The sequence below is a fragment of the Anguilla anguilla genome, chromosome 17 (assembly GCF_013347855.1).
Source record: "Anguilla anguilla isolate fAngAng1 chromosome 17, fAngAng1.pri, whole genome shotgun sequence".
NCBI classification, from domain to species: Eukaryota; Metazoa; Chordata; class Actinopteri; order Anguilliformes; family Anguillidae; genus Anguilla; species Anguilla anguilla.
In genome coordinates this window covers 27820200-27847017 of record NC_049217.1, presented here as the reverse complement: position 1 = coordinate 27847017, position 26818 = coordinate 27820200, and the positions used below count along the sequence as shown (strand labels likewise).

General features: G+C 45.8%; 3 protein-coding genes across 4 annotated transcripts; 1 reads left to right on the top strand and 2 right to left on the bottom strand.

Moving 5' to 3' along the window:
- Positions 1–630: 630 nt before the first annotated feature.
- tspan35 (tetraspanin 35) lies at positions 631–11068 on the bottom strand. Its single transcript, XM_035398701.1, has 8 exons — positions 10796–11068; positions 7148–7224; positions 5346–5561; positions 4847–4921; positions 4376–4483; positions 2577–2702; positions 2098–2190; positions 631–1593 (listed from the first exon to the last, which is right to left on the bottom strand). The coding sequence occupies exons 2-8, from the start codon at positions 7202–7204 to the stop codon at positions 1537–1539; spliced, it is 732 nt and encodes a 243-aa protein (XP_035254592.1). The 5' UTR covers positions 7205–7224; positions 10796–11068; the 3' UTR covers positions 631–1536.
- A 3192-nt stretch (positions 11069–14260) lies between these two features.
- On the bottom strand, positions 14261–24477 carry znf653 (zinc finger protein 653). 2 transcript variants are annotated; one of them, XM_035396889.1, is made up of 10 exons: positions 23979–24477; positions 23503–23543; positions 22900–23214; positions 21938–22497; positions 21521–21701; positions 19229–19319; positions 18463–18574; positions 16097–16211; positions 15589–15688; positions 14261–14454 (listed from the first exon to the last, which is right to left on the bottom strand). In XM_035396889.1, exons 1-10 carry the CDS (start codon positions 24455–24457, stop codon positions 14277–14279), a joined length of 2172 nt encoding a protein of 723 aa, XP_035252780.1. In that variant the 5' UTR covers positions 24458–24477; the 3' UTR covers positions 14261–14276. The 2 variants fall into 2 exon arrangements, with proteins under 2 accessions (XP_035252780.1, XP_035252779.1); XM_035396888.1 differs by having other exon boundaries at positions 21521–21704; positions 23979–24476.
- On the top strand, positions 24463–26378 carry swsap1 (SWIM-type zinc finger 7 associated protein 1). Its single transcript, XM_035396892.1, has 2 exons — positions 24463–24764; positions 25448–26378. The coding sequence occupies exons 1-2, from the start codon at positions 24489–24491 to the stop codon at positions 26048–26050; spliced, it is 879 nt and encodes a 292-aa protein (XP_035252783.1). The 5' UTR covers positions 24463–24488; the 3' UTR covers positions 26051–26378.
- Positions 26379–26818: the final 440 nt, after the last annotated feature.

The following is a 26818-nucleotide window of genomic DNA, read 5'->3' as shown; positions in this document are numbered from 1 at the left end:
TGAACTTTAGGGACAGTGATGAATCATAATTACAGACCAGCTCCTCCTGAGATCTTTTCCCACTCATCTGTTTCTCTGTTTATCTTTCTACTAGCCAGTTTTCCTCCTCACTGCTGTTTTTTTTTTTTTTGTTCTGGCGCAATCTTTCCCACATTTATTATTTTACATGTTTTTTTCTATTTCCCTGTACAGTGTCTTTATGGGCAGTGCCTTTGTAAAGAACTCTTTACAACTAAATTGAATCGAATAAAATGTAGTCCTCATACCTGACACATAGCAGTCTGGAAAGAGCTCCAACATATCCCTGTCAGAGCGAAATCTACAGCTCAAACGGTTCGGATCCAATTAACTCCAACGATTGCTCTAAATTGCTCAGCTGTTCAAATCCCATACTATTCAACAATACCTGCAAACACTAAACATATAGAAATTAAGCCTGTATGACAAAGTGACATTCTTAAATAATAAATAATAATAATAATAAAAAAAACATTCAAATGGGAATATGTAAATACAATTTTTATTGTGACGAATATCATTTCTCATAAATTAAAAAAATTGTGAGCTACAGCAAAGAACCCTATTAAATTAATCTTCAGAAAATGTCACTGTAAAACATCACCTTGCTTGTCACATTTGAGCTTTTTTAATAAATACAATTCATTAAGTGTCAAAATAAGCAGTCACAAATCTGAATCAATGTTATAAAAACAGTACCTAGATATTTACTATAGCCTATGAATCAGTTTACCAGCGAGCAAGCTCTTGCATTTTAAATAAAGTGCATTTTATCTTCTATAGTAATTCAGCCACCACAAATATGAAAAAAAACAGACAAAAACATTAAACATTTTCTTCAAGTACAATGCTGTGCCAAATCAACTCTCACAAGAGGTCTCTGATAGAGCTGAATGAACACTGCACTTTTTACTGTGTACTCCAATTCCAGCTCCTGATTACGTTAAAAAAACACAGTACCTGACCATATAAAACTATCATATCTAATCATACCATATACTTGTATTGTAAAAGTAAAAAATGTGATTTGCACTTTTTCCAAGTTCAAATTTAAATGAATTACTTTGAAAACCATGGAAACAATGCGACAGAATGATATAAAATGTATAATTATAGACGTATAATATGCAATATAATATAATATATAATTTCGATTAGAAGGCCTGAGATAGAGAGACTTCCTCACTCTAGCACAATGTCAGGATTGTGGTGACTTGAAAGAAAGTGAATGGAGAAATGAAAGAGTGGGAACGAGGGAAGGGTGGAAGAGGGTGTTCTTTCTCACACAGCATCATCAGACCCCTGCGCTGGTCTTCAGCACGTGTAACATTAGGAAGGGACCAGGACTGGATTTCGAGTCGACTGGGGTGTGTCTACATGAGCATGCAGGAGGTAATCTCTATTTGGGAGGAGACAGGGTGCGTCTGGATTTGGGGACACAGAGGGCACGTGAACGTGGGGGTGTCTGGATTGGCGGGTGGCTGGGGTCCGTCCAGGTGCCACTCTGCCCCACCGTCCTCATCCTGATTTGCCGATTTTACAGTACAGGGTCATGGCTACGGCCATGGCAGCAACCTGAGGGGAGAGTGAGGTGCTCATGAGTGGGTGAACGTGTTTGAACACACAGACCATGTGAAATTTACGTTGAGTTTTATCCACTACAGGCAACAGCTGGGGTTACAACAGGAGGGTCAAGACCCAGTACAAATGAAAGACACAAATTACACACACAGACACGCACGAGCACACACACACACGCACGCACGCACACAAACATGCACGTATGTACATACACACACGCACGCACGCACGCACGCACACAAACATGCACGTACGTACATACACACACTCTCACACACAGACATGCACACAAACATGCACGTACGTACATACACACACTCTCACACACAGACATGCACATGCACACACACAATGACGGCAATACAAAGCAAATGCACAAAAACATAACACACAAACTAAGAGGAATGGCATCGGTTCAAAGGCAGGGAATCAGAAGTGCCGTGCTAAAAAAAATTCAAGCGCAAAGATTGGACACACAGAGGGAGCTTTGTTTCGTACCTCGAGAGCAGCGATCCCAAGTGCCACTGCTCCCAGGACAATGACATTATCCTCTATCAACCTCACCACCCTGTCGTAGCACCCGGTGACGTTCTGGGGGGGGGGGGGGGATGGCAAAGTTATCACAACATGTTTGTATACATATGGGACATGGACACAGACATAAATTGAGATGTCGTACAATAATATTGAGACAGAAGAGGTCTCAGAAGCAACATGATGGCAAGAAATTAATATAGTGTGCCTGAATTAATAGAGGGAGAAAATGTGAGTGAAAAAGAAATTTAAAAAAGGCATTATTAAAACTATTTTTTCTTTGAAGATTTAAAGAAAAAAAAAGACTGATGTTTTCCAGGGTTGGTGTGTATGATCAACAGTGCGAATCAACACAAGGGTGTCAAAGTGAAACACATTTTTAAATAAATGGGATACTTTGTGGCTGTTCTGATGAAAAGGGAGGGTGATAAGAGGCTTGTTACCGATTGATTTGCTCCTGTCTGGTTGCAAGGGGCAGAGCCGCAGCAGATTGCTGGGTACTGCTGGGTCGCATTGGTAAATGCAGAACCTGTGAAGTCATTGTAGCCATAGAACCCACAACACTTCAGCTGGGACAGGTACGAGGGAGGGAGGGAGGGAGGGAGCGAGGGAGAGAGAGAGAGAGAGAGAGAGAGAGAGAGAGAGAGAGTTGACCTTTATTGTACAATACACACTGCCATTCGGCGCAGCAAAATAAAGAAACCACCAAATCGAAAAGAACAACAAATACCAAGATACACACACACGAAAAACAAACAGGAAAGAAGACAATGGAAAGGAGAAAAAGTCTAACAAAGCAATAGAATGCAAATCTTTCAGAAAGAAACGTAAGCATTTGTATCACCCTCAGCTTAGTATGTTCATAAATATTAAACCTCCTCCCTCCAGTCTGCACACAGCCTCCCCATGACCCCACCTATCCGGAAAAACTCCTAGGTCCTGCTTCCTTCTGTAATACTCAAGGTCAGTGACCACTCTTGATTTGACAAGAGATTCATACACCCCAGTGATGCTAAACGTTACACCCGTTTCTATTCTTTTTCTTCCTGCTGAGAAAGAGAGAGAGAGAGAGAGAGAGAGAGATAGAGAACACAGTTGATGAGAACACACAGCTTCTCTAGAACATCTCAGCTCGACAGAGAGCCTAGTGAGAAAACAAAACTTCCCTGAAGTAGACCGCGACCACACTGGGTCGCCCCGTAAATTTAACTTTTTTTTTACGACAGCTTTTCTGAAGGCCAGTGTGGCAGGGCTCCTGCTCCTGAAGTCCTTGTTCAGCACACAACCATTACTACTCCTCCTCCAGCTGCTACTACTGTGAGGGCCACCACCAGTCACCATTGTGATGGTACCATAGGTATGCCATCCCGCCAAGTCACACCTTGGTGGGGCGGCATGCCCCATATCTATGCGGAACCAAAGGTTTGGCACTTTTCAGGGTTTCCTGCAGAAACAACCATAATGACCAAAGACTCTCAGCCCTTAAGGACAGCAAGTTCCGTACCTTCTGACCTCGTGTAAACAAACAAAATTCACAAACCAGCGTCACGCGTCCCAACAATAAAGCCACAAACTCCTCTTCATCTTTTCCTCTTCCTCCCCAAACTTTCGCATTTTTAACTTCTGCTTCTTCTTTTTCCCCACTGATTACACCATCACAAAATCTCCCACCATCACATTTAGCTACTGTACATCAGCCAATGACAAACATTCGCCAAATTAGCTAACAGACAAAATTAAAGCACGTCTTTTCTTTGCAAAGCAAGTCCCATTGTTTGAATCCTTTTGGGTAAAATAGAGCCCACTTAAGACAGTTTTGCTTTTGCCATTTTAACTTGCTAACGGCAGTTGCTGGTACCCTTCAGAACTGAAGTTCAAATAATCCACACGTGAATGCAGCTGATCCACAAATAAATGCAACTCATCCATTAATAAATGCAGCTGATACATAAATAAATGCAACAGATCCACAAATAAATGCGGCTGATCCACAAATAAGTGCAGCATTTGTGGATCGATTACATTTATTTGTGGATCAGTTGCATTTATTAATTTATTTGAGACAATAATACCCCCGTACATATCAAATATAAGAAAAAATCAAAAGCTAAAATACATTGGGGATTGACATTGCACTGTATAATATTTGCACAATGTAATACTCCACAGAATCAGTGTACTAAGTGTACTAAGCATTGTGTTCTCACTAAGCCAATACAGAAATTATGCACCAGACACATACCCCATCCATAGTGGTGTTCAGAATTCCAGTGAAATCTTGATTCTTTCCATAGGCTGAGTGGATGTTTTTAACGACCTCTCTGCCAACAGTGTGAACAAGGCTCGTCACCTGTAACACACAGGGCAGACTGCGGGTATAAAATCCCCAAAATCACCGTCCACCTACATGCAGACACGCATACGCATACGCACACACCTTCGGGCACACAAAGCACTAGGTACACTTTAGTCAGGAAAATGGTGAGCATTGTTGGCCAGAATGGCCTGTTCTCGTCATTATGTCATGTTATACATACCTACACACCTACACACACACCTACATTTGCGTGCGCACACACATACACACACACACACATATATACACCTACATGTGCACATGCATATACACTTACTCACACACAGACATACATACTGCGCACCCCCTCCCCCCATGATCAATGTCTTGTTATTTTTTCATCCTTTCATCTCTCACCAGAGATTTGAAGACCAGGACCACGATGGCCCCCGCCACTTCTGCGATGAAGATGATGAGCACAATGACGAAGAACTGTAGGGAGAAAGAGAGGGCAAATATGTTTATGACTGGCAATTATTTAGTTTTTTATTTTATAAAATTAGCCACATATTTGGACAAAGATTTACATTTGTATTTAGAATTTCATATACGCTGACATTTTATTGCTTTCCCATGATGTAGAACTGATAACATTTACTCATTTTCCTTTTCTCTGTGTATCTCTGCATGTGAATCAGGGGTCTACTCTCCCAGAGCCTGCAATGATTGACTGAATGTATGCCACTTATTGATGGCTGGTGCACCGTGGGACTGCCACCATAGCATTTTTACTTCCTGCTTGTTTTTGTAGTTCAGCTCCTTCGTAATGGCTCAGTGGTGCCCCGCCCCTTTCTGTGAAAGGGTGTTGGTGTGGGCGGGGCTCGGTGGTGCCCCGCCCATTTTCCCGTGACCTCACCAGCATCAGCATGCACTTGCTCTCCCGTGCGGCTCCGCAGCAGCCCAGGAAGCCGATGACGAGCAGCACGGCCCCCACGGCGATCAGCAGGTAGCCCACGTTGAGCACCTGGCTCAGCTCGGACGGCGCGTTGTTTATGCCGCTCAGGAAGTTCAGCAGGGAGCCGCTGTCCACCTTCACCCACACCCCCACCCCCAGGATCGCCCCGCCCGCCAGCTAACGAAGAGAGAGAGAGAGAGCGCCGCCAGTAAAGACTTCTGCCCACACCCCCACCCCCAGGATCGCCCCGCCCGCCAGCTAACGAAGAGAGAGAGAGAGAGAGAGAGAGAGAGAGAGCGCCGCCAGTAAAGACTTCTGCCCACACCCCCACCCCCAGGTGGGCGAGACACACTGACACTGGTAGTACCTGCAATGAGTTCCCCCACCATTCTAAAATTATTGCAGATAATGAGATGAAAGTTACTATAAAAACACAATCCATTATTTATAATTATAATTATAATTATTAATATTATTATTATTATTATTATTAGGGGCCTAGCACCATAGGTGTAGGCACATATTGTATTTGCTAGTTTTTTCTTTTTATTATTTTTGCACCATGGGAGTCATTAAAACCGCTTGGTGGATTTTTGTGAAATTTGGCACACTGATAGAGGACAGTACCAGGTATCAGCTCACCACATTTGGGGTCAGTGCATTAACTCCTCTAGCACCACTAACAGGTCATCCTTTGGCCTCGAGTTGTGATTCTTTTTTCTCTAGATTCCTGAGGTCCTGCTCAGCTCAACGCACCCACCCCTGTCACTTTCCACCATGTTGGATTTTCCAACTTTTACGAAATATGAAAAACACATTCTAAACATCTTCTCCTAGACTGGTCAATGTTCAAAAACGTATTTCACTAGGTCTAGGATCAGCATCTTTGTTAGATTTGATCGGCTGAATTCATGCTCGTTAGATTCGATCGGCTGAATTCATGCTCGTTAGATTCGATCGGCTGAATTCATGCTCGTTAGATTCGATCGGCTGAATTCATGCTCGTTAGATTCGATCGGCTGAATTCGTGCTTGTTAGATTTGATCGGCTGAATTCATGCTTGTTAGATTTGATCGGCTGAATTCATGCCGTCTTGAGTGGTTGTGCATTGCTCCTCTGCCCAGTGTAGAGGCAGTGCATGCGGAACTTCCTGTTACACATTAACATCTTTCAGCTCAACTGTGACACCGGGTAATAAGGAAAAGAGTTTTGTGGCATGTTTCAATATGCTATATAGCCCAGAACAGTGATCTATTAAAATAGACCTTTTTTTCCCCCATTAAAGCAGTCAAAAAGTCTGTGAGTTCATTTCTAAAGGCCAGTGTCGTCCCTTGTGAAAAAGGATTAACATGTTAAAACGTGAAAGCAACAAGACATAATATGGCCAACAGTGTGTCACCACACAAGACACATTTCATGTGGGCAGTGGAGGCCCTAGAATTTTGGTGGCCCTAAACAAGTCTGCGGAGCGGGGGGTGCTCTGATGGATTCTGTGGGGGGGGGGGGGGGGGGGGGGGGGGGGGGGGTTCGGTTATTAAAATCAACATTACATTACATTGTTATGAAATGTTCTGCTGCCATTCCATAAAAATTTATACCACTAGTTCCGTGACAGGGGATGAATAACGTAATTATGAATATAATGTTATTTACCTTAGATAAACATTGGACTGTGCCCCCCCCCCAGCATAGAGCGTTTATGCCACGGGCTGGCCGTGGAGGCCTGGGTCAGTAACATATGACAAAGAGGAGTTCCAACTTACAAAGATGATGCTGTTGAAAAAGAACATCATGATTTTGAGAAATTTGAAGCAGCTCATCTTTGTTTTTTCTTACGGACCTGAAAGGGAAATGGGAAATGGTGAGTATGAGGGTTCGCTCGCATGAGGGCTCACAAATCCTGAAACGCTATGTCTAGCTTACTGAGGACAGCACTTCATCAGTTGATGAAACTACAGCCAGGATTTAGTAAAACCACATGACCTTTAACCTTTGCCAAGAGATATTTTTATTCTGTAACTTGGTGCACTAAAGAAACCCACTTCATCTTGAAAACAAACACGCATCAAGACAGATTTTATGTTGTTGTTGGTAAAGTGGTATTATGTTTCTTTAAATGCAGCAAATTTGAAATTTATGCGCAGACTAGTTTCCATTATAAACGCCAACTTCACAAGAAATTGGGAATTCTAAACATTCTAAAACTGAAAATAAAAACCTCATTGCAAACATTGCAAGTATCTGTATATACTTATATCAATAAAACTATAACCATCTTATCTTCCATTTCCAATCACTTAAATTCACCATTCATACACAGATGAAAATATAAAAAGAAAAATTGCAAGTACCTCAAATAAGTACAGGCACCCAGTGAATACCAAACTAAACTATGAACTTACTTAGCTGACTGTTTTCTGTTAAAAAGCTCATGATTCTGTGTAAATATGGGGGGAAAAAGCATTTTTTAGGGTAAAAAAAGACATTACGTGCTGTGTGTATCATTTCCTTACATAAAACCTCTAACTGACCTTTTCAAAATGGCACACAACATTTGGTCAAATACAGATGTACTATATCTCCCATTAACCGGAACCACCATAGATATAGACACACTATAGTTGCCCATTAACCTGAACCACCATAGATATATGCACACTAGAGTTCTCCATTAACCCTGAACCACCACCTGCTTATTGCAGTATGACCTGTGTGCACTTCGTTGCATTGATGGCCGACACCCAGTCAATCCAGGAGCGAAAGGAATTAATCGCATCATTTTTGACAAATATATAACAACAAACACAAAATGATTCAGAACAGCACCTTAGGACACCCAGAGACCTAATAGCATTCCATGGATCACAAGGCTTAAACTCTGTACCTCATCATCCCCCCCCCCCCCTTGCCCCGGTCAAATAACATACTGTGTCTCTCTAAAGGCCAATGAATCATTTTCTTATTCAGGTAATTAGGTGACAGATTAACAAGGGGCCTGTGCCCTCGCTCTGGGCTGTTGCCTAGGTGACCAGCGTTATAACTGCTGTCCGGAGAAGAAGAGGTAGGTGGGGCTTGGGATTGGGTGGGGGGCCCTCGGGAAAACACCGTTATAATTCCGAGAAGCATCTCTTCTCCCTCTTCCTTGTTCCCTTTCTCCTCTTAACCCCGCCTTTCCCCCCCAAACGTCTCTCCATTGGAGTCCCTTCTGCAGTCACTTTTTCTCAGCGTGAGAAGTATCCCATTTTCGTTTAAGCAAATTCAGACACGCGGAAGTGACCACATTCAAATGGAGCCCGAGCCAGGGCAATCTGTTGCTATTCTAACTGGAATAAATCAAACACAAAAGCAAATTCATGACAAAAACAGGTCAGCTCCGCCTGCATGCTGCTGCCAGGTTTGAAATCAGAAACAGCTCAGTGCGGGCCACCCACCCCTCCCCCAAATCTCCAATTACATCCCATGCAAACATTTAAGAGTGTTCCAGTTTTTTAAATTCCCCCCAAATGATATTGATTCCCGTATTTGTTTTAATTAGGGATTTTTTTGAGGGGTTATTTATAAAAATAAAAATAAAAAAATGTAAAAAAAAAAAAATTTAAAAACAATGGGGAAAGATTCATAGTCTGGCAACCCTGGACTCAATAACAATCCACAACCTCAGGAGCCTCTAGCCAACTGGAAAGCATTTAAATATTGAAGCAAATAGTGGCCAGTGGCCCACGGCATCTATCACGCAATTATCTTAACTATAAATATATAATAAAGATAAGGGATATCACTGACAGCCAGGGGCACAGCTAGGAATTCTGGGCCTCCTGAAAAAATATTGCTCCGGGCTCACCCCCCCCCCCCACCCCCTTTTTTTTTTTTTAAATAAAACAATTTTTTATTTTTTTTAAGATGTGGGGGTCCCTGGAATTATCACCACCTTTCACCCCCGCTAGCGATGGCCCAGGTGACAGGTGACATCCTTCACACAAAAAGTTCTGCTTCTATATTGAAAATCCACTGGTAAATATATACAGCAAATGGGTGCTTTAAAAAAAATTAAATAAAAAATATTTTTAAAATTTTTTTTACAGGGATGTAGCCCAATGACGGAAGCTCGTGAGCGGGATGTCCCGCGGCAGCCGGGGCAAGCCGGCAGGACGATACACGCCCAAACAGCAGCGTGCTGGAGACGGCCGGCAGTGGGGCCTGAGATGACTGAGAGAGGCTGGCCCCGCGCTCCTCAGACTCTCCAGGGGCTGGCGGCCTCCAGCACGCGAAACACGGAGGACTCGGGTCACCGCTTCAGTGACGCCCCCGTGACACCTCGCAGGACCCACAGGAAAACCTTTTTAACAAACAAGGGCGCTTTCATGTCAACGTTTTAAATGTGGGCAGAAGCCCACTAATTGCACTGGGAATTCTGGGTTTAAAACGTCGTAGCAACTGACAGATGGACAGTGCTGTGGCTCCACTCCACAGGAACAACTCATTCTGAGGGCGGGGGGGGGGGGGGGGGGGGGGGGGGGGGGGGGGGCGGGGGTCATTATTACTCGAGCTAGAGACAATTAGCCGTAACTTCACAGGAACCCTGAAAACCGCTCTGAACGTGCGAGTAGCCTGACGCAGTTTGATAGCACAGACCCGCAGGTATGACACTCCCCGTACACAAGAACTATTTTTTTTTTTAAAACAGGATGTTTCAACGCTTAGTTCAAAACAAATCATTCGGAACTGCAAACCTCTCCTCTTTCAACAGGGGAGTGAGATTCAAAAGTGTGACGCCAAGAGGGAAAGCATAGATATAGAAAGCAAGATTCAGCGTACTGATGCGTCACAGTTATTTATACGATGGATAACAAGGCTCGCGAGGGAACTCACACACAGAGAGCACAGGAAGTGGTGAACTGTGATGTGGGTGAGCTCACTTGTGTCTCCTGGTAATGAATATAACAAACCCAGTCATGGCGTCCCACATCAATCTGAGCCTCAGTCCGACGGGTGGGTGAGAAACTCAACGCCGGAGACACCTTGAATACAGTTCTCTCACGACTACGAGTAAAACAATGCAGAAATGCATCCCATACCTACCCCAGGTGAAGCGAAGAACCCCCTTACCTTCCCCAGGTAAAGCAGAGAATCCCCGTACCTTCCCCAGGTGAAGTAGCGAGCCCCTCGTACCTTCCCCAGGTGAAGCAGATCACCCCTTACCTTCCCCAGGTGAAGCAGAGAACCCCTTACCTTCCCCAGGTGAAGTAGAGAGCCCCCCATACCTTCCCCAGGTGAAGCAGATCACCCCTTACCTTCCCCAGGTGAAGCAGAGAACCCCTTACCTTCCCCAGGTAAAGCAGAGAACCCCTTACCTTCCCCAGGTCAAGCAGATCACCCCTTACCTTCCCCAGGTGAAGCAGAGAAGCCCTTACCTTCCACAGGTGAAGCAGAGAACCCCAGTATCTTCTCCAGGTGACGCAGACAGGGCCGGTGAGAGAGAAGTAAGTGTGAGATTCAGGCAGTGTGAAGCACGCACTTGTTCCCTTGTTTCCTCTGGGTGTGACCAGCACAGCCTATGCTTCTCTCTTCCTGTGTGTTTCCTTGGTGTACCATGGTTTTATAATGAGAGAGAGAGCAAGCGAGAGAGAGAGAGAGAGAGAGAGAGAGAAACAGAGAGCGATCAAGTGAGAGAGAGAGAGCGAGAGAGAGCAAGCAAGCTAGAGAGAGAGAGAGAGAGAGAAAGAGGGAGAAGGAGAGCGAGAGAGGAAGGGAGGGGAAAGCTACAGAAATGAGGTGGAGTGTGCAGTTTCAAAGGCAGTGAGCTCTTCTCTGGGGAACGAGTCCCAGCTGAGGGAGAGCATTCGCTGTAACCACAGAAATTTTAAAAGGGCATACACACCAAGACAAGAGCACAATTGTGTTCTCTCTCTCTCTCTCTCTCTCTCTCTCTCTCTCTCTCTCTCTCTCTCTCTCTCCCTCCCTCCCTCACACATCCACAATGGCTTGTGTTGATGATACTGCAGATTAAATCATTCGAATGAAAATTCTACACTCAAAGATTCTTGTCAGGATGACAGGTTTTTTTTGCAAATTTTTATTGTTTAATTTTTATTTTGTGAATTTTGTGAGTTTCCAAATCAGGGCCGCTGAAGTATGGCTGGAATTGAGTTTGTGCAAACCAGCACCTGGAATTTTAAATTTATTAGATTATCATAGTTTATTTCATTGCCAACACGGTCAAAACTGAGGTTATCAAAAAGGAACGCCTAACAACTGATTCCACCCAGCTGCAGCAGTTTCTTTAGTATAATAAATACGCAATAGATTATTCACATATTCACAAAGTGAAATCAATAGATTCTGTAGGCTAGCTAGAGCCTCACACTTTGACAGTAAGGTGAGTGAAGATTAACGGTCGTATTTACCATAATGGACCCGCTTACCAGGGCAACAATGCAAAGTTAGGTTTAATAAGGTGAAACTTTATATTATAACTCAAAACGCCCCCTGCTGGCTAGTTGTGGGGGAAACAGCACAGAGGTTTATGGTAATAATTGGAAAGTCCCCGTTTAAACGGACATTCCAGTCATTCTGTGGCCGTTCTGGATTTCACACACAAACTTTTCAGCCGTCAGTAATCTGACCGTCCTTTAGTCTTTCTGGGGTTAGTGACAGCCTGAACAGGAGACATCCCATAATTTAGACCCCCCCTCCCCTCAGCATCCTAACCATCCTTTAGTCTTTCTACGGTTGCCGACAGCCTGAACAGGAGACATCCCATAACTTTAGCCCCCCCCCCATTACAAATCTTGTCCACCAGTGGACTTCATTTGACTGCAAGGAAGCAGCACTTTTAATTTTCTACTTCATGACAATGGTTCCCAGACAAAGGAGTCCCCAAAAAAACTGTATTTTTCCTTTGCCCAAATTAGACAATCTTGACTTTCAGATCAAATAAACTGCATCTGGTTTATTAGGCACCCTTTGTTAATATTGTCATTATTAAATATTTATAACGCACTCAGTGGCTACATATGTGGTCATATAGATCCTTAATATAATGGTTTGTGAAATAGCCACTGCGCTGTATCCTGTGAAATAGAAGGTTTGAGGTGGGGGGTCCCTAGCCACAGGAGGTCCATTTTAGGGGAGCAGCTGCTTTTACGTAATTCTGTGCCCAGTGGATTCACTGTACTTTCCGCGAAACGACTCATAGCAGCATTTAGAGAACGAGCATATCACATATTTACATTCTTTTTTATTGTACATGTATGTTTCACTTTTTTTAATATTGAGCATTATGTACAGAATCCATTTCATATTCACATATTTGTACATTTATAATTATCTATGGTACATGAAACAACGGAAATGACATTCCCATGACATTCCATTAGTGCTATTCCTACACAATTTTTTCCCCCAAAAAATGTATTCACAAATAGGTTGTATGAAACGTCACTGAATCGTTTACTGTGCTCAAACGCACAAAGGTCTACAATAAAAAACGTGTTTTTAATTGATTCGTGTTTCCTGAGATTAAAGTGTTCCTCTCCCGAAGACTTGGAGCACGTCCTTTGTCCAACAGCACACATTAGGGCAACGCGTGTGGAGTGATAGGACCGACTAGGCTACAATCTTGTTTCTGCAAGTGCGCCGTTTTAACCGCACGATTACGATAACTGCAGGGGTGATAATCTCAGATAAAATTAAAGAGTTCGTTGAAAACAAAGGTTCATGATTTTGCTCCAATAATGCACCTGCAGATGTCTCATCCCCCCGAACTCTGTAGCCTACACACAAATTTAGAAAACATATCGCTAGCCCCGCCTCCAGCCACGGCCACGGCACCAGCCGTACGTCTGTAGGCGCTCCGTTTCCCATTCGTGGTTTGTTTTTCTCTGACATGTGCAAATATGCGCTCATTTGCTAGTGAAATGTCACCAGCCGAATACGCTCGCTTGTGCGCTCGGACTATAAACAAGAACCAGAAAGGTTACGGGCCACAACAGTCGCTATGGCAACGAAACGGAAAACAAACAAAAAAAAAAACAAACAAAAAAAAATCAAGCGACCATTATTTGACATTTGACCCGAACCGTAAATATTTTGCTTTTTTAAATTTCATAAATAATCGCTCGCCCCGATCGTTTTTTTTCTTTTTTAACGCCCACTGTGCGCCAGTCAAATCACAGCAACATTCTCTCAATTCAGGGGGACCGCAGACTAGCCGCTTGACGTTTTCAAAACTGAGCAGCCGGCCATTTTCTTCCCCTTGCGAAGCGATACACGCACAGGTTCTGCCGCTGAAGCGACGGCGCTTTGAGGCTGCTCAGGAGCCGGGCCGATCGGCGCAGCAGCCGGCGGCAGCAGCAGCTGATGCGGTACTCATCCAGGCTACAAAAAAAAAAGCCTCCCATTCCCGGGCACGTTTCAGGTATTGCTCTTGAACTCGTCAGAAACGACGACTCATTTATATTTATCACCAAAACAACGACAAACTGAGAAGTGTACCCTTTCTTTCAAAAGGGCTGGGGGATTTTTTTTAGGAGAGGAACGGTACAGTGCAGTTCATGGAAAAATGGGCGCACACAAACGAGACCCTCTTTCGGGGCTGATGTTGGCAGTTCCCAGTTCAGTGTTCATCTTGGCTCGTCCTGGGACAGGGTTAGAAAGCAGAAAGGAGTCCACTTTCATTGGCTTTTCACCAGCGGCGTCGGGTTTAACACCGGTCTCTTCCGTGCACCACTGGCGATGAGTTCGGTCTTGATCCCATTTGATCCGTGTCATCCTCTCTTCTCCCTTTATTCCTTTGCTATTCCCTCGTTACCTCCGCCACTCCCTCCGGCACACAGTCCCCTTGGCTCCTGCCCCCTGCCCCCCGGCCCCACCCCCACCCGGCCTACCCACCCCTCAGGTGGCCTGCTTGTCCGGGTGGCTCTTGAGCTTGTGGAATTTGACGCTGTCGAGCTTCTCGAACCTCTTGCCGCAGTGCTCGCAGGTGAAGTTGTACTGGGCCTCCGTCGTGTGCTTCTTCATGTGCCAGTTGAGCGATGCCCTCTGGCGGCACTGGTACCCGCATATCTCACACCTGGCACAGAGGGGCGGGGCAAGCAGAGGGGCGGCAAGCGCCACGTGAATTCTTAACGAATCAGGAAGCACGAACATCTACACCAGTGGTCTCCAAACCCTGGCCCTGGAGAGCTACAGGGTCTGCTGGTTTTTTGTTTTCACCTTAAAAGCAGCGCCCAGCTGAGACCCAAGACACCAGGCGAGTTGAGTTATCTGTGTGATCAACTGCTCTAATTGATTCATGAAGGGCAGAGTCACTATGAAAACCAGCAGCAGACCCTGTAGCTCTCCAGGACCAGGGTTGGAGACCACTGATCTACACCATTGCTATGTAAAAAAAAAGTTGTGTAAGTCGCTCTGGATAAGAGCGTCGGCTAAATGCCTGTAATGTAATGCAATACACCAGGGCTGTCCAAACTTCTCCAAAAAGGGCAGATGATTGTGGGTGTAGGTTTTTGTTATAGTACCAGAGTTATGACACCTGCTTCAGGTAATTACATAACCACGATCTCCAATCAAGACCTCGATAGGGAGAATCAGGTGTTGTAGTCATAATAAATCAGCATCCACATTAGCCCTTTTCAAACAAGACTGGTCAGCCCTGATTTATATGAACTTATATAGCACATATTTAAGTCATAAAGTTTATTGTATTACTATAGTATTCTATAGTGTACGCACTGAGTTAAGTTATTGAGCTTTTCCCCAAGTTATTAAAGTATAACAAAGACAGAGGGAGTTTTTCTTGATGATCAATGTGAAATTCACTTCATAGTGTCCTAAGTTTTGTTTCCTGGTGTCAGCAATTGAACAGAAGCAAATTAACTTAAATGAATAAACTGAAACTGAATTCATATTGCTAGGAAGGGCCTTGTTTTAGAGTGACAGTCCCCACTAAATTGTCAGTGTTAGGTAGTATTCAGTCAACACTAACACCACCGTACAGTAACACTTTAGCTAAAAAGTGAATGAAATGAGGAATATGCACACATATTCAGAGCGATGCTTAGTGCTCATCCATATCGCAACACAACAGGAGAAACCCAGGGAAAGAGTTTAGCTGAACACAGAAAATAAATGAGCCCTTTTACTGCAGCTTAACGAAAGGCTGGAGATGTCCAACCAAGACGTTTCCCTGGGTTTGAGAGCTTACTGCAGGGGCGTCTCTCCCGTGTGCGTTCGCCGGTGAACCTCCAGGTGATTCTTCCGTTTGAACGACTTCCCGCACGTCTCACAGATAAAGTCCCGCACACCTGTAGACAGGTAGGAGAGGAATGAAGGGAGTGAAACGGAGGAAAAGAATGGAGTGAAACGGAAGAGAGGAACGAAGGGGGTGGAATGGAAGAGGGGAATGAAGAGAGTGCAACGGAGGAGAAGAACGGAGTGAAATGGAGAAGAGGAATGAAGAGAGTGAAAAGGAGGAGAGGAATGGAGGGAGTGAAATGGAGAATGCACAAATGAGCTCAGCTCCAGTATAAAATGTGCCCTATGGTGTTCTGGTGACCTGTCTAAGAAATCTAAGCACCCCTAGGAGTGCATATGCATAAAAGTGTGGATGTGTGTGTGTGTGTGTGTGTGTGTGTGTGTGAGCTAGTGTGAGAGTGCATGCATGGGTGTGCGTTTCTTCGTGCATGCGTGTGTGAGCATGTACGCGTGTGTACCTGAGTGGATGATCATGTGGCGATGCAGGTGGTTGGAGAGGTAGAACTTCTTTCCGCAGCCAGGATGAGGGCACACCTTAGTCCTGCCCTTCCTGTGGACCAGATTGACGTGATTCTGCAGAAACACACACACACCGGCACTCAGAAACCGCACAAAGTACTTCCTGTGCCCAGTCACATTATTCTCAGAGCCAATCAGAGAGACAGCCAGATATGAATCCCTTCAGCGAGCCAGTCATGTGACTCCACAGAACCAAACTGAAACAGACAACTGGGCAGATGTAACCAGGCAGGGCCCAGCATCTGCAAACCCAAAAATGGCAAATTAAAAATCCCATAATCTTTTAAGAACATAAAAGTACAAATGTGGAAGATGAGCAATGATAAGTCCACTGGGTATAATGGCAGCGTTCTCAAATGCTGAGGTGAGAGGAGAGGGGAGCAGATTTCACTCTAAATCCACACCCCCCCTCCCATGACACTCGTTACATGTTCCCCCATCCCAGCACTTTCTGGTACTTTGTATTTGTCCTAATACTGTAGCTTGTTCTTCTGCCTAGTTGGCTTTGCAGAGGTTAGGTCAGAATAGTGTTCACTGTGTGAACTAAACTGTGTTCTTGGCTAGAAGTAGCTGTACAAAATAAGTATTGCATCTTATTGAACCTGTGTTTTGTAGTTGTCCATGACCATGAAATGCACTTTTTTGTACGTCGCTTTGGATTAAAGCATCTGCCAAATAAATGTAATGTAACATTAAAGAGTAAATGTGAACAGAAGGCAGTAAGTATGCACACCCCAGAAAACTAGAATATACAAATACAGGAGTCAGGTTAAGACAAAGTAAACCACAAGGTGAACGGAGTACTCTGCACAACGAAAAGCCACGTATAGGAGCAACAGCACTACTGTAAATTGTGGATCACAATTTAATTTCAATTCAGTCAGTTTGAGAAATGAACGGAAACGCAAATCCATTAATATAAAAATCCCCACAGAACATCATGAGCATTTTTTCCAGTATGGTTCACGGCATGAATTTCAATTCATTTCCCGGACCGACCATTTTGAATCGAAACTGTCCCCACCCTGTGGCAGCACGATTTCTCCTTTAACACTAGAATGTGCATCAAAAGGCTGTGGCCAGTCTCTTTTGATGTTCAGGAGCATTACATCACACCTCATTTTATTTGGCAGACGCTTTTATCCAAAGTGAAGTACAATAACGGCCTACCAGAGGTCACTGAAGCAACCGCAGACCACCAGGTCAGGTGAGGTACGGTTCTCATAAAGTATCAAATATCAAAAAACTCTGTCATCGTTAAAATCGTGCATTTGGCAAAACAACTTGGGATTGGCACTCAATGGAAGATGTTCTATGGGAATTTTTAAAGTAACAAATGTAATTAATCCCACCAAATTATTTGAGACAGGCAACATCTGCTGGCACTTGAACATTCCGGCTTGTGTGAAGTCCGTCAAGACTACTACAACTAGAAGATGACTCTCATTAAAGGGCATACCTCCACCAACAAAGCATGCAAAGTCTGCTGATACGCACACAAAGTTTCATAGTGTTACGTGAAGCCATTCAGAAATTCTATGCCTTTTTCTGAGAAGCCACGCCCCTTCTGTCCTACTGATGTGAAAAGGTAGTCTGTCCTTCCTTGCCACATGACCAAGCTTTCCACAAAGTTTTGTGCAAATCCATTCATAATTTTCAGAGATATCCTGTTAGCATACAGACAGACAAACAAACTGGGGCAAAACATAACCCACTCAACACTGTTGGCTGAGCTAAAACTGTCTTTCTTGGAAGTTAAGCCATAATCAATAGCCTGCCAGTTACAGAGAATTATGAGATATACAATAAGATCGTTTACACTCATTTAACAAAAAGCCATTGTAGTGCAGGCAGGGTCAACTACATGAAGTTCTTCTTCTTGCACAGACCAACTACAACCTATACAAATTTAGCACAGTAAAACTAGACTGCACTGTACAGAGCTTTGCGAGAAAGTTTCCAATTTACCATGGCAAAAAATGTATGGATGCACAAGAAGCCTTTCTGACACTTCAACATTTGGATGAAATGGAGTCATACATACATCTACACTCATTTGTTTCTGTAAAACGTCACGGTTCTTATCATGCAACACTCTTTTATTACGCTGACCAGCACAAACACATCTTTTTCTGATTTGTTATAATTGAAAATGTTATATACATATGCATAACAGTGGAATAAAATTTTTTTTTTTTTTTTTTTTTTAAGTTTTTGTTATTTTAAAAACAGGTTTTGTCTTCCAATGTGTCCTGGAAGTTGTGTGAATGGTGAGCAGTGTACAGCAGGGGGCGCTGTAATTTACCTGAAAACTGCTGATGGCCACGTACACCTGGCTGCAGCCCTCGTACGGACAGTGGAACATCTTCAGCATCCCGTCGGCCTCGACGACGGGCCCTCTCCTGCTCCGCCTGGACCTAAAACAGCCCAGAGAACAGGGCCTTAACGACCAATCACCAATCACGCAGGGCCGTAACGGCCAATCACCAATCACGCAGGACCATAACGACCAATCACCAATCACGCAGGGCCGTAACAACCAATCACCAATCACGCAGGGCCGTAACAACCACTTGGTACCCCCCCCCCCCCCCCCCCCCCCCCCCCCCCCCCACTGTCCATGGCCTATATTTAAATTCATTCTTTAGTGAGAACATCAGTTGCAATTCATTTCAGGAGGGCAATGAATAGTCTTTCATATTTTCTCAAATCTAAGCCTAATATACAAGCACATGAGCAGCATGTACGCTCTAAAATGCATCCTCAATAAAAAGACTAAATTAAAGGGAAAAAAGAGCACACCCCGGCCTAAAGCCCTGCCCCCCCTCCCACCGTATCACTTGACCTCTGTTTTTTAGGTCCTGGCTACGCCCCTGCACTTATGTCCACAGTCGGCCCCAGAAACAGCGGGACCACAACAGCCTCTCTCTGAAATTTGGAATGCCCAGTCCTGTTAATGCAGCTCCCATTGGCTCAGCCGGCACCACCGATTTGGGAGGGCGCAGACGAGCACGTGCTCTCTCTCCCGAGGCACCCAGTGTGACTGAGCACGACCCGGGTCCCATACGCACCGGCCCAGGGCCCGCTGGCTCTCTCTCTCCGGGGGGGCCTCTGCTCGCAGGGGCCCCACGCTGGGCTGCAGCAGCTGCTTGTTACCCAGGTCTGTGGGGAAGAGACAGCACTCACACACTGTGGGTATAACCACTAACAGCACTCACACACTGTGGGTATAACCACTAACAGCACTCACACACTGTGGGTATAACCACTAACAGCACTCACACACTAACAGCACTCACACACTGTGGGTATAACCACTAACAGCACTCACACACTAACAGCACTCACACACTGCGGGTATAACCACTAACAGCACTCACACACTGCAGGTATAACCACTAACAGCACTCACACACTGCAGGTATAACCACTAACAGCACTCACACACTGCAGGTATAACCACTAACAGCACTCACACACTGCAGGTATAAGCACTAACAGCACTCACACACTGCAGGTATAACCACTAACAGCACTCACACACTGCAGGTATAAGCACTAACAGCACTCACACACCGCAGGTATAAGCACTAACAGCTCTCACACACTGCAGGTATAACCACTAACAGCACTCACACACAGCAGGTATAACCACTAACAACTCTCACACACTGCAGGTATAACCACTAACAGCACTCACACACCGCAGGTATAAGCACTAACAGCTCTCACACACTGCACGTATAAGCACTAACAGCTCTCACACACTGCAGGTATAACCACTAACAGCTCTCACACACTGCACGTATAACCACTAACAGCACTCACACACTGCGGGTATAACCACTAACAGCACTCACACACTGCACGTATAAGCACTAACAACCCTCACACACTGCAGGTATAACCACTAACAGCACTCACACACTGTGGGTATAAGCACTAACAGCACTCACACACTGTGGGTATAAGCACTAACAGCACTCACACACTGCAGGTATAACCACTAACAGCACTCACACACCGCAGGTATAAGCACTAACAGCTCTCACACACTGCACGTATAAGCACTAACAGCTCTCACACACTGCAGGTATAACCACTAACAGCTCTCACACACTGCACGTATAACCACTAACAGCACTCACACACTGCACGTATAAGCACTAACAACCCTCACACACTGCAGGTATAACCACTAACAGCACTCACACACTGTGGGTATAAGCACTAACAGCACTCACACACTGTGGGTATAAGCACTAACAGCACTCACACACTGCAGGTATAACCACTAACAGCACTCACACACCGCAGGTATAAGCACTAACAGCTCTCACACACTGCACGTATAAGCACTAACAGCTCTCACACACTGCAGGTATAACCACTAACAGCTCTCACACACTGCACGTATAACCACTAACAGCACTCACACACTGCGGGTATAACCACTAACAGCACTCACACACTGCACGTATAAGCACTAACAACCCTCACACACTGCAGGTATAACCACTAACAGCACTCACACACTGTGGGTATAAGCACTAACAGCACTCACACACTGCAGGTATAACCACTAACAACTCTCACACACTGCAGGTATAAGCACTAACAGCACTCACACACCGCAGGTATAAGCACTAACAACTCTCACACACTGCAGGTATAAGCACTAACAACTCTCACACACCGCAGGTATAAGCACTAACAGCACTCACACACTGCAGGTATAAGCATTAACAACTCTCACACACTGCAGGTATAAGCACTAACAACTCTCACACACTGCAGGTATAAGCACTAACAGCACTCACACACCGCAGGTATAAGCACTAACAACTCTCACACACTGCAGGTATAACCACTAACAACTCTCACACACTGCAGGTATAAGCACTAACAGCACTCACACACCGCAGGTATAAGCACTAACAACTCTCACACACTGCAGGTATAAGCACTAACAACTCTCACACACCGCAGGTATAAGCACTAACAGCACTCACACACTGCAGGTATAAGCATTAACAACCCTCACACACTGCAGGTATAACCACTAACAGCTCTCACAAACTGCAGGTATAAGCACTAACAACTCTCACACACTGCGGGTATAAGCACTAACAGCTCTCACACACTGCAGGTATAAGCACTAACAACTCTCACACACCGCAGGTATAACCACTACCAGCTCTCACACACCGCAGGTGTAAGTAATGTACCTTATTGAACCTGTGTTTTGTAGTTATTCCAATGACCTTTGATGTGCAATTTTGTACGTTGCTTTGGATAAGAGTGTCTGCTAAACACATGTGATGTGATGTAATGTAAGAGGTCCTCAGAGCGGTGATCCATACCCCGCATGGCGCCTGAGTCGGGCGCGGCTACTTTGAGGGCGGCCTCCGGCTGGCACACCTGATTGTAGGCCACGCCCTCAATAAAGGTGCAGGTGACTTCGTCCCCGCCCCCGCCCCCCATGTTCAGCTGGATGCCCTCCGATGCCAGGGCCTCGTACCCAGGGCCAGTGATGATGATGACCTGCTGTGAGGGGGGGAGGGGGGGAGGGGGGGGGGACAGAGAGCGAGAGAGAGTCAGAGAGAGAGGAAGAAAGAGACAGAGAGAGAGAGAGGGAGAGAGAGAGACTTTCAGAATATCCTCTGAAGAAGTATATTCAAGTATATTACAGGTGAGTTACTGAGCTTTGGGATGTAAACTATTAGCTATACTACAAAAGCACCTCAAATGTTTTTTATAATTTTTTTTTTTTTTTTTACCTGAGATCCCTCTAAAGCCCCCCTTCCATCTGGGATCTGGCAGCTGGCCACCACCGTCTGCAGGGTCTGGGGTTCGAACAGGTCCCCCTGGCCCGTCACCTGCACGGTGGGCGGGGCTTGGGGAGGGTGGGGCTGATGGTTGCCGTTGGCGACGTGGTTCCTCAGCACGCCCGCGTCCCCGTTCTCCAGCCGATCCGCCATGGCCGCCGTCACCACCACGCACTCGTACCCCTCCGGGCCCTCCGCCGCCCCCCCGCCCCGGACCCCACAGCCCCCCAGCGCGTCCCCGCCCCCCTTCTCGTCCTCCGTCATGTTGTCATTCTCCATGGCGACGCCTCGGCACGACCCCTCGTTTTCCGACTCCTGCTCCAAGCCCTTGTCCCCCTCCATCACCACCTCCATCTCCCAGATGGACGGCTCCCCCATGGAGAGCTCGGCGGACGGGGTGTCTGTCCGGGACACGGGGCCTGGGAGCTGCTTTGGGACGGTCGCCTGTCCCACGTGGTTCAGGGTTACCGCCACGTCCCGCAGGCCGGCCTCCTCCGACTCCTCCCCGGCGTCTGTCGGGACGGGAGCACAACGAAACGGAGTGCAAGATGACAGTTGGGCCAAGTGGTCCATTTCCACCAGGGCTGCCCAACCCTACCGTCCTGCAGGTTTTCACTCCAACCCTAACAAAGCACACCTAATTCAACAGATCTACCGCCCTGTAGGTTTTCACTCCACCGTTAACAAAACATGCCTCTCTCAACAGCTAGAGATCACATTTAGCTGCTAATCAGTAGAGTCAGTTGTGCCAAATTAGGGTTGAAATGAAAACCTACAGGACGGTAAATCTCCAGGAACAGGTCTGGGCAGCCCTGATTTAAACCTTCTGTTTTTTTGTTTTAAATCAAAGATAAATCAATTAAGAGGTTAAAACTTAACCATTGTAACTAATACAAGGACTGACAACTACAGACCTGTAAATTGACAGGAAGCAGCGGCTGCCGCCGCTCTCCTCTTCCTTCTTGCCCGAGTCCTGACGCCTCGCGTCTGCGCGGGCGTGCGGCCGCTTTCCTCGGCCTCCGCCTCGGACTCGGACTCGCTGGCGCCCGCTGCTGGTGAGCACAAGCGCTGCAGGAAGGAATGGCCCGCCGGACACCGCCAGACGGCAGAAGCGACAATGCCGAGCGGCGGCTCCAGAGCCCGCAGCTGCGGTTCGTGCGGACAGGAGCGGGCGTGCTCCTGGTACCACTGCACAAGGCCGCGGAGGCTGCACACCTCCTCAATCTTTTCTGGAGAGCAAGAGAGCTACGGTAAAGCTACCGGAAAGCAGCACGGCACAGGCACACACAGAGAGGGAGATTGTGCTTTATAAATTACGCAAAGCGAATTAACATGATTTTAACCTTTTTTTTTGCATAAATCTGAGCATTTCATAATTGTTAAATATGACAGGTGCGCACGTCGTTTGCTTGTCACATACGGGTAGACTGATAAATGACAGGATGTGCATTTTCTCGTTGCTTTGGAAGTAACCGCAGAGGCTTAAATAAACTACACGTCAAAAGCAGCCCACTCACCGTTTTTTTGTTTGATCGACAGTTCTGCTGTAGGTCTCTTCCTAAAATGCACGACAGAAATTTGAACGAATCACAGCAGGTCCTGTATCAAACTGTCCTTAGAAGCGAGCCTTGTGGAACTTAGCTGGCTGCCGTGAGTGCACACGGTTTATAACAAATGCATGTACTACAGCTACACACTCGTTAGCACACTGTTGGTCCACATTTGAAAAGTAAATTGTAACAAATACAAATAGTGGATGCTAGCTTCGTTACATTTGTGTGTGAGACATGTGGCTTGCTAAACACAAGCAGGACAGCTAGTCAACTATAATACGACGATCAAACCGAAACTAATAGCGTTGGCCAGCTAGCTTGATAGCAACTTATCGACCCTAGATAGTACGACATTCATGAAGCCACTTCTCAAGATTCCTTTGATCACACTCAGCTATTTTTTTTTTTCGTTTTAAAACATTTCAAAGGAAGGAACCTACCCACTGTATTTTTGTGGATACCTCTCCCCGTACGTTGAATGCAACAAGATTAAGTACTCAGCGAGTCCAGCGTCACTCAAGCTGGTCCGCCGCCTCAGTTCGCTCCAGACCTTGTGCGATTCTCCGAGGTACACGCGCCTAACATCATACTTTTTCCGCGACTCCAGTCGCCTCTTCGCCCGATCGGTATCGGTGAGCCGAGGTCGACCTCTGCATCGCCTCAATATTGCAGAGATCTGTTCTCCGGCTTCCCCACTGTCCAGGGTACTCGCCTCTTCGCCATAAGCGTCCGCCATCTTGACAACAGCTGTCTGTTGTTGTGGTAAGAGACTTGACCTTACCGGAAGTTGATAGTCGTACCTTCCAGGAAGTAGAGCATGGGTTCTACCATAGAATACCAAACTATAATTTCCTCGCGGGAAACTATCATTTCGGTTAGATGTGTTCACTGTCAGTGAAATGACGCGTATGAGAAACATGTGGACGACATTTTTGTTAAAATAGCACGATATGGCGGATATTTTAGCACTCGTTTTGAAGCATAATAGTGCACAAACTCAGGGTTTAAAGAACTTCAGTTTCACCTCTGGTACTGGCTGGAATACATCGCCGTGCATGATTGTTGGGGAGCGTTGTGGTATTAAAACGTCGCTTTTGTTTTTGGCCGCAGTTACAGCTGCATCGGAGTTAGGGGTGAAAGTGCTGTTTCTCACTCCGACTCCAATCCAGAAACTCCCCGCACCGCTTCAAGACTCCCTCGCTAACTTGAACCCCGATGGTCTGAAGGTAGTAACTGGGTCCCCTCCCAGCCTTTGTGTACATACCCTCTACTTTCCAAAAGGTGTCGCTGTCTTTTCATCTTTCCCGGAGACTAGGGCAAAATTATTTTTTAAATGGTGCATGTGGACCGAACGTTATCAAGTGCTACGTGTGTACATACCTTCTTAAAATATGTGCTTACTAAAAATATGCTGTATTACTATTGTCAGGAGCGGGAGTTGCTCTCTGCTGATGCAGACCGGACATAATCACATTTTTTTTTGTGAATCTGAAAATTATTGGAAAACGATTAAGTATATGAGTATTGATGTAGCATGTTTACATTAAAGGCATTTGGGGATTCTTATCCAGAGATTACTTTTTAAACACAACCCATTTGTACAGCTGGATATTTTACTTAAGCAATTCAGGCTTTGTAGCTACCTTGCACAAGTGTACAACAGCACCTGAGAATCAAACCTAAAAACACTGAAGTCTTAACTCCCCAACCGTTATGCTACACTGCCACCCTATATTAGGGCAGTAAAAAGCTGGATAAACTAAGAATATCAGTAAAAGCAGATGTTTTAAGTTGCCACTTATGAACAAAGCAAGTACACAACAAATTATAAAAAGTAGAGTTTTCAAATTGGATCATATGGGTCATAAACTGACATGCAGACATTTTTTTTTTTTTTTTCCTCCCACAGAAAATAAAGTTCATGTACCCCAGGTCTCAGGAGGAGCTGCTGCAGGACGTGGCCTCTTTGCACGAGAGTGCCTGTGGGTCGGCCGCACCCCCCTCCCTGCTCATCGTGGACGGGCTGGAGCGCTACCTGGGGGCGGGGCCGGGGGCGGGGACGGGGCCTGGCGGCAGCCCGCAGGGGGACGGCTGGCTGGCCGTCGCCCACATCTCGGCCCTGCTGGTCGACACGGCGGCCTTCCTCGGCAGGAAGCTGGAGGAGAGGGGCGGGGCCGGCGCCTCCTGCAGGGTCCTCGTCTCTTTCGACACCGAGAGGCAGGGGCACGCGCCCGGCGAGCTGCCGGCCCAGGACCCGGTCCTCTCTGTCCTCGACCGCTACTTCCCGGTGCGGGCCACGCTGGACCGGGACAGGAGTGCCGCCGCCCCCCCCCCCCGGCACCGCCGGCGAGCCGGGGGCCGTTTGGCAAGTTTACTTCTCCGGCGTCGGCGTCACTGCCGGCCACGCCCCTGGGAAGGGGGAAGGCCCCAATCCTGGGCTGCAGTGGCGCTTGGCAATCCGCCAAAATGGCGCCATGGAGTTCTCGTTGGTCAGCGGCGAAAACCAAGCTAAACAGTGAGCATCTCCCGTGTGTGCGCATTACCAACTGGCCCTGGAGGAGCTGGAGGGGGGCAGGAGGTGAACAAAGCCTCCATCACAACTGCATCGGTTTCAACATTTTGTATCTAGAACATTTGTGTGTATGTTCTGAAAAAAAAAAAAAAAACCCATGCAACACCATATTAAAAGTACTTTCAGTTGCTTTCAATAAACTGGGGAGAGTGTTCAGAATGTAGATGTCAAAACTTGTAATTTTCCATAACGTGGAATTAACGCAGAGGACTTGTATACATTCCCTTTATGAAAGAACTTTATGGCGATTAAAAATGGTAGCGACTGTCGTCAGGATTTTGATATTTTGAACTGGTTTTGACAGCAGAACACATGCATGGCAAGATCATTACAGAATAATTCTGAACATTACTTGGTCAGTAAACACACAATGTTCTGATAAAGGACTTCTACCAATAGTAGAGTGTGAGGAGCAGACATTTTTGTTGTCAATGTTGAGAGGCCCCAGTCTAGTTCAGTCTGATGGTGAGGAACACTCTGGTTAATTACATGGTTTTAGAGACCACCTGAAGCATGTTTTAATCCAGATTATCAGACACGATAGCTTTGACAGTGTTCTTACATACTTACCGAGATGCCGTTTGCAATAAGTTATGCTCAAAGCATCAGTTTTTTTTAGAAATAAACTTTGTTATTATATCATACTCAAAAACCACAGCGCAGTACTGTCGATCAGTTTTGGATTTAGTTACATTTCCTAGTAGCTTC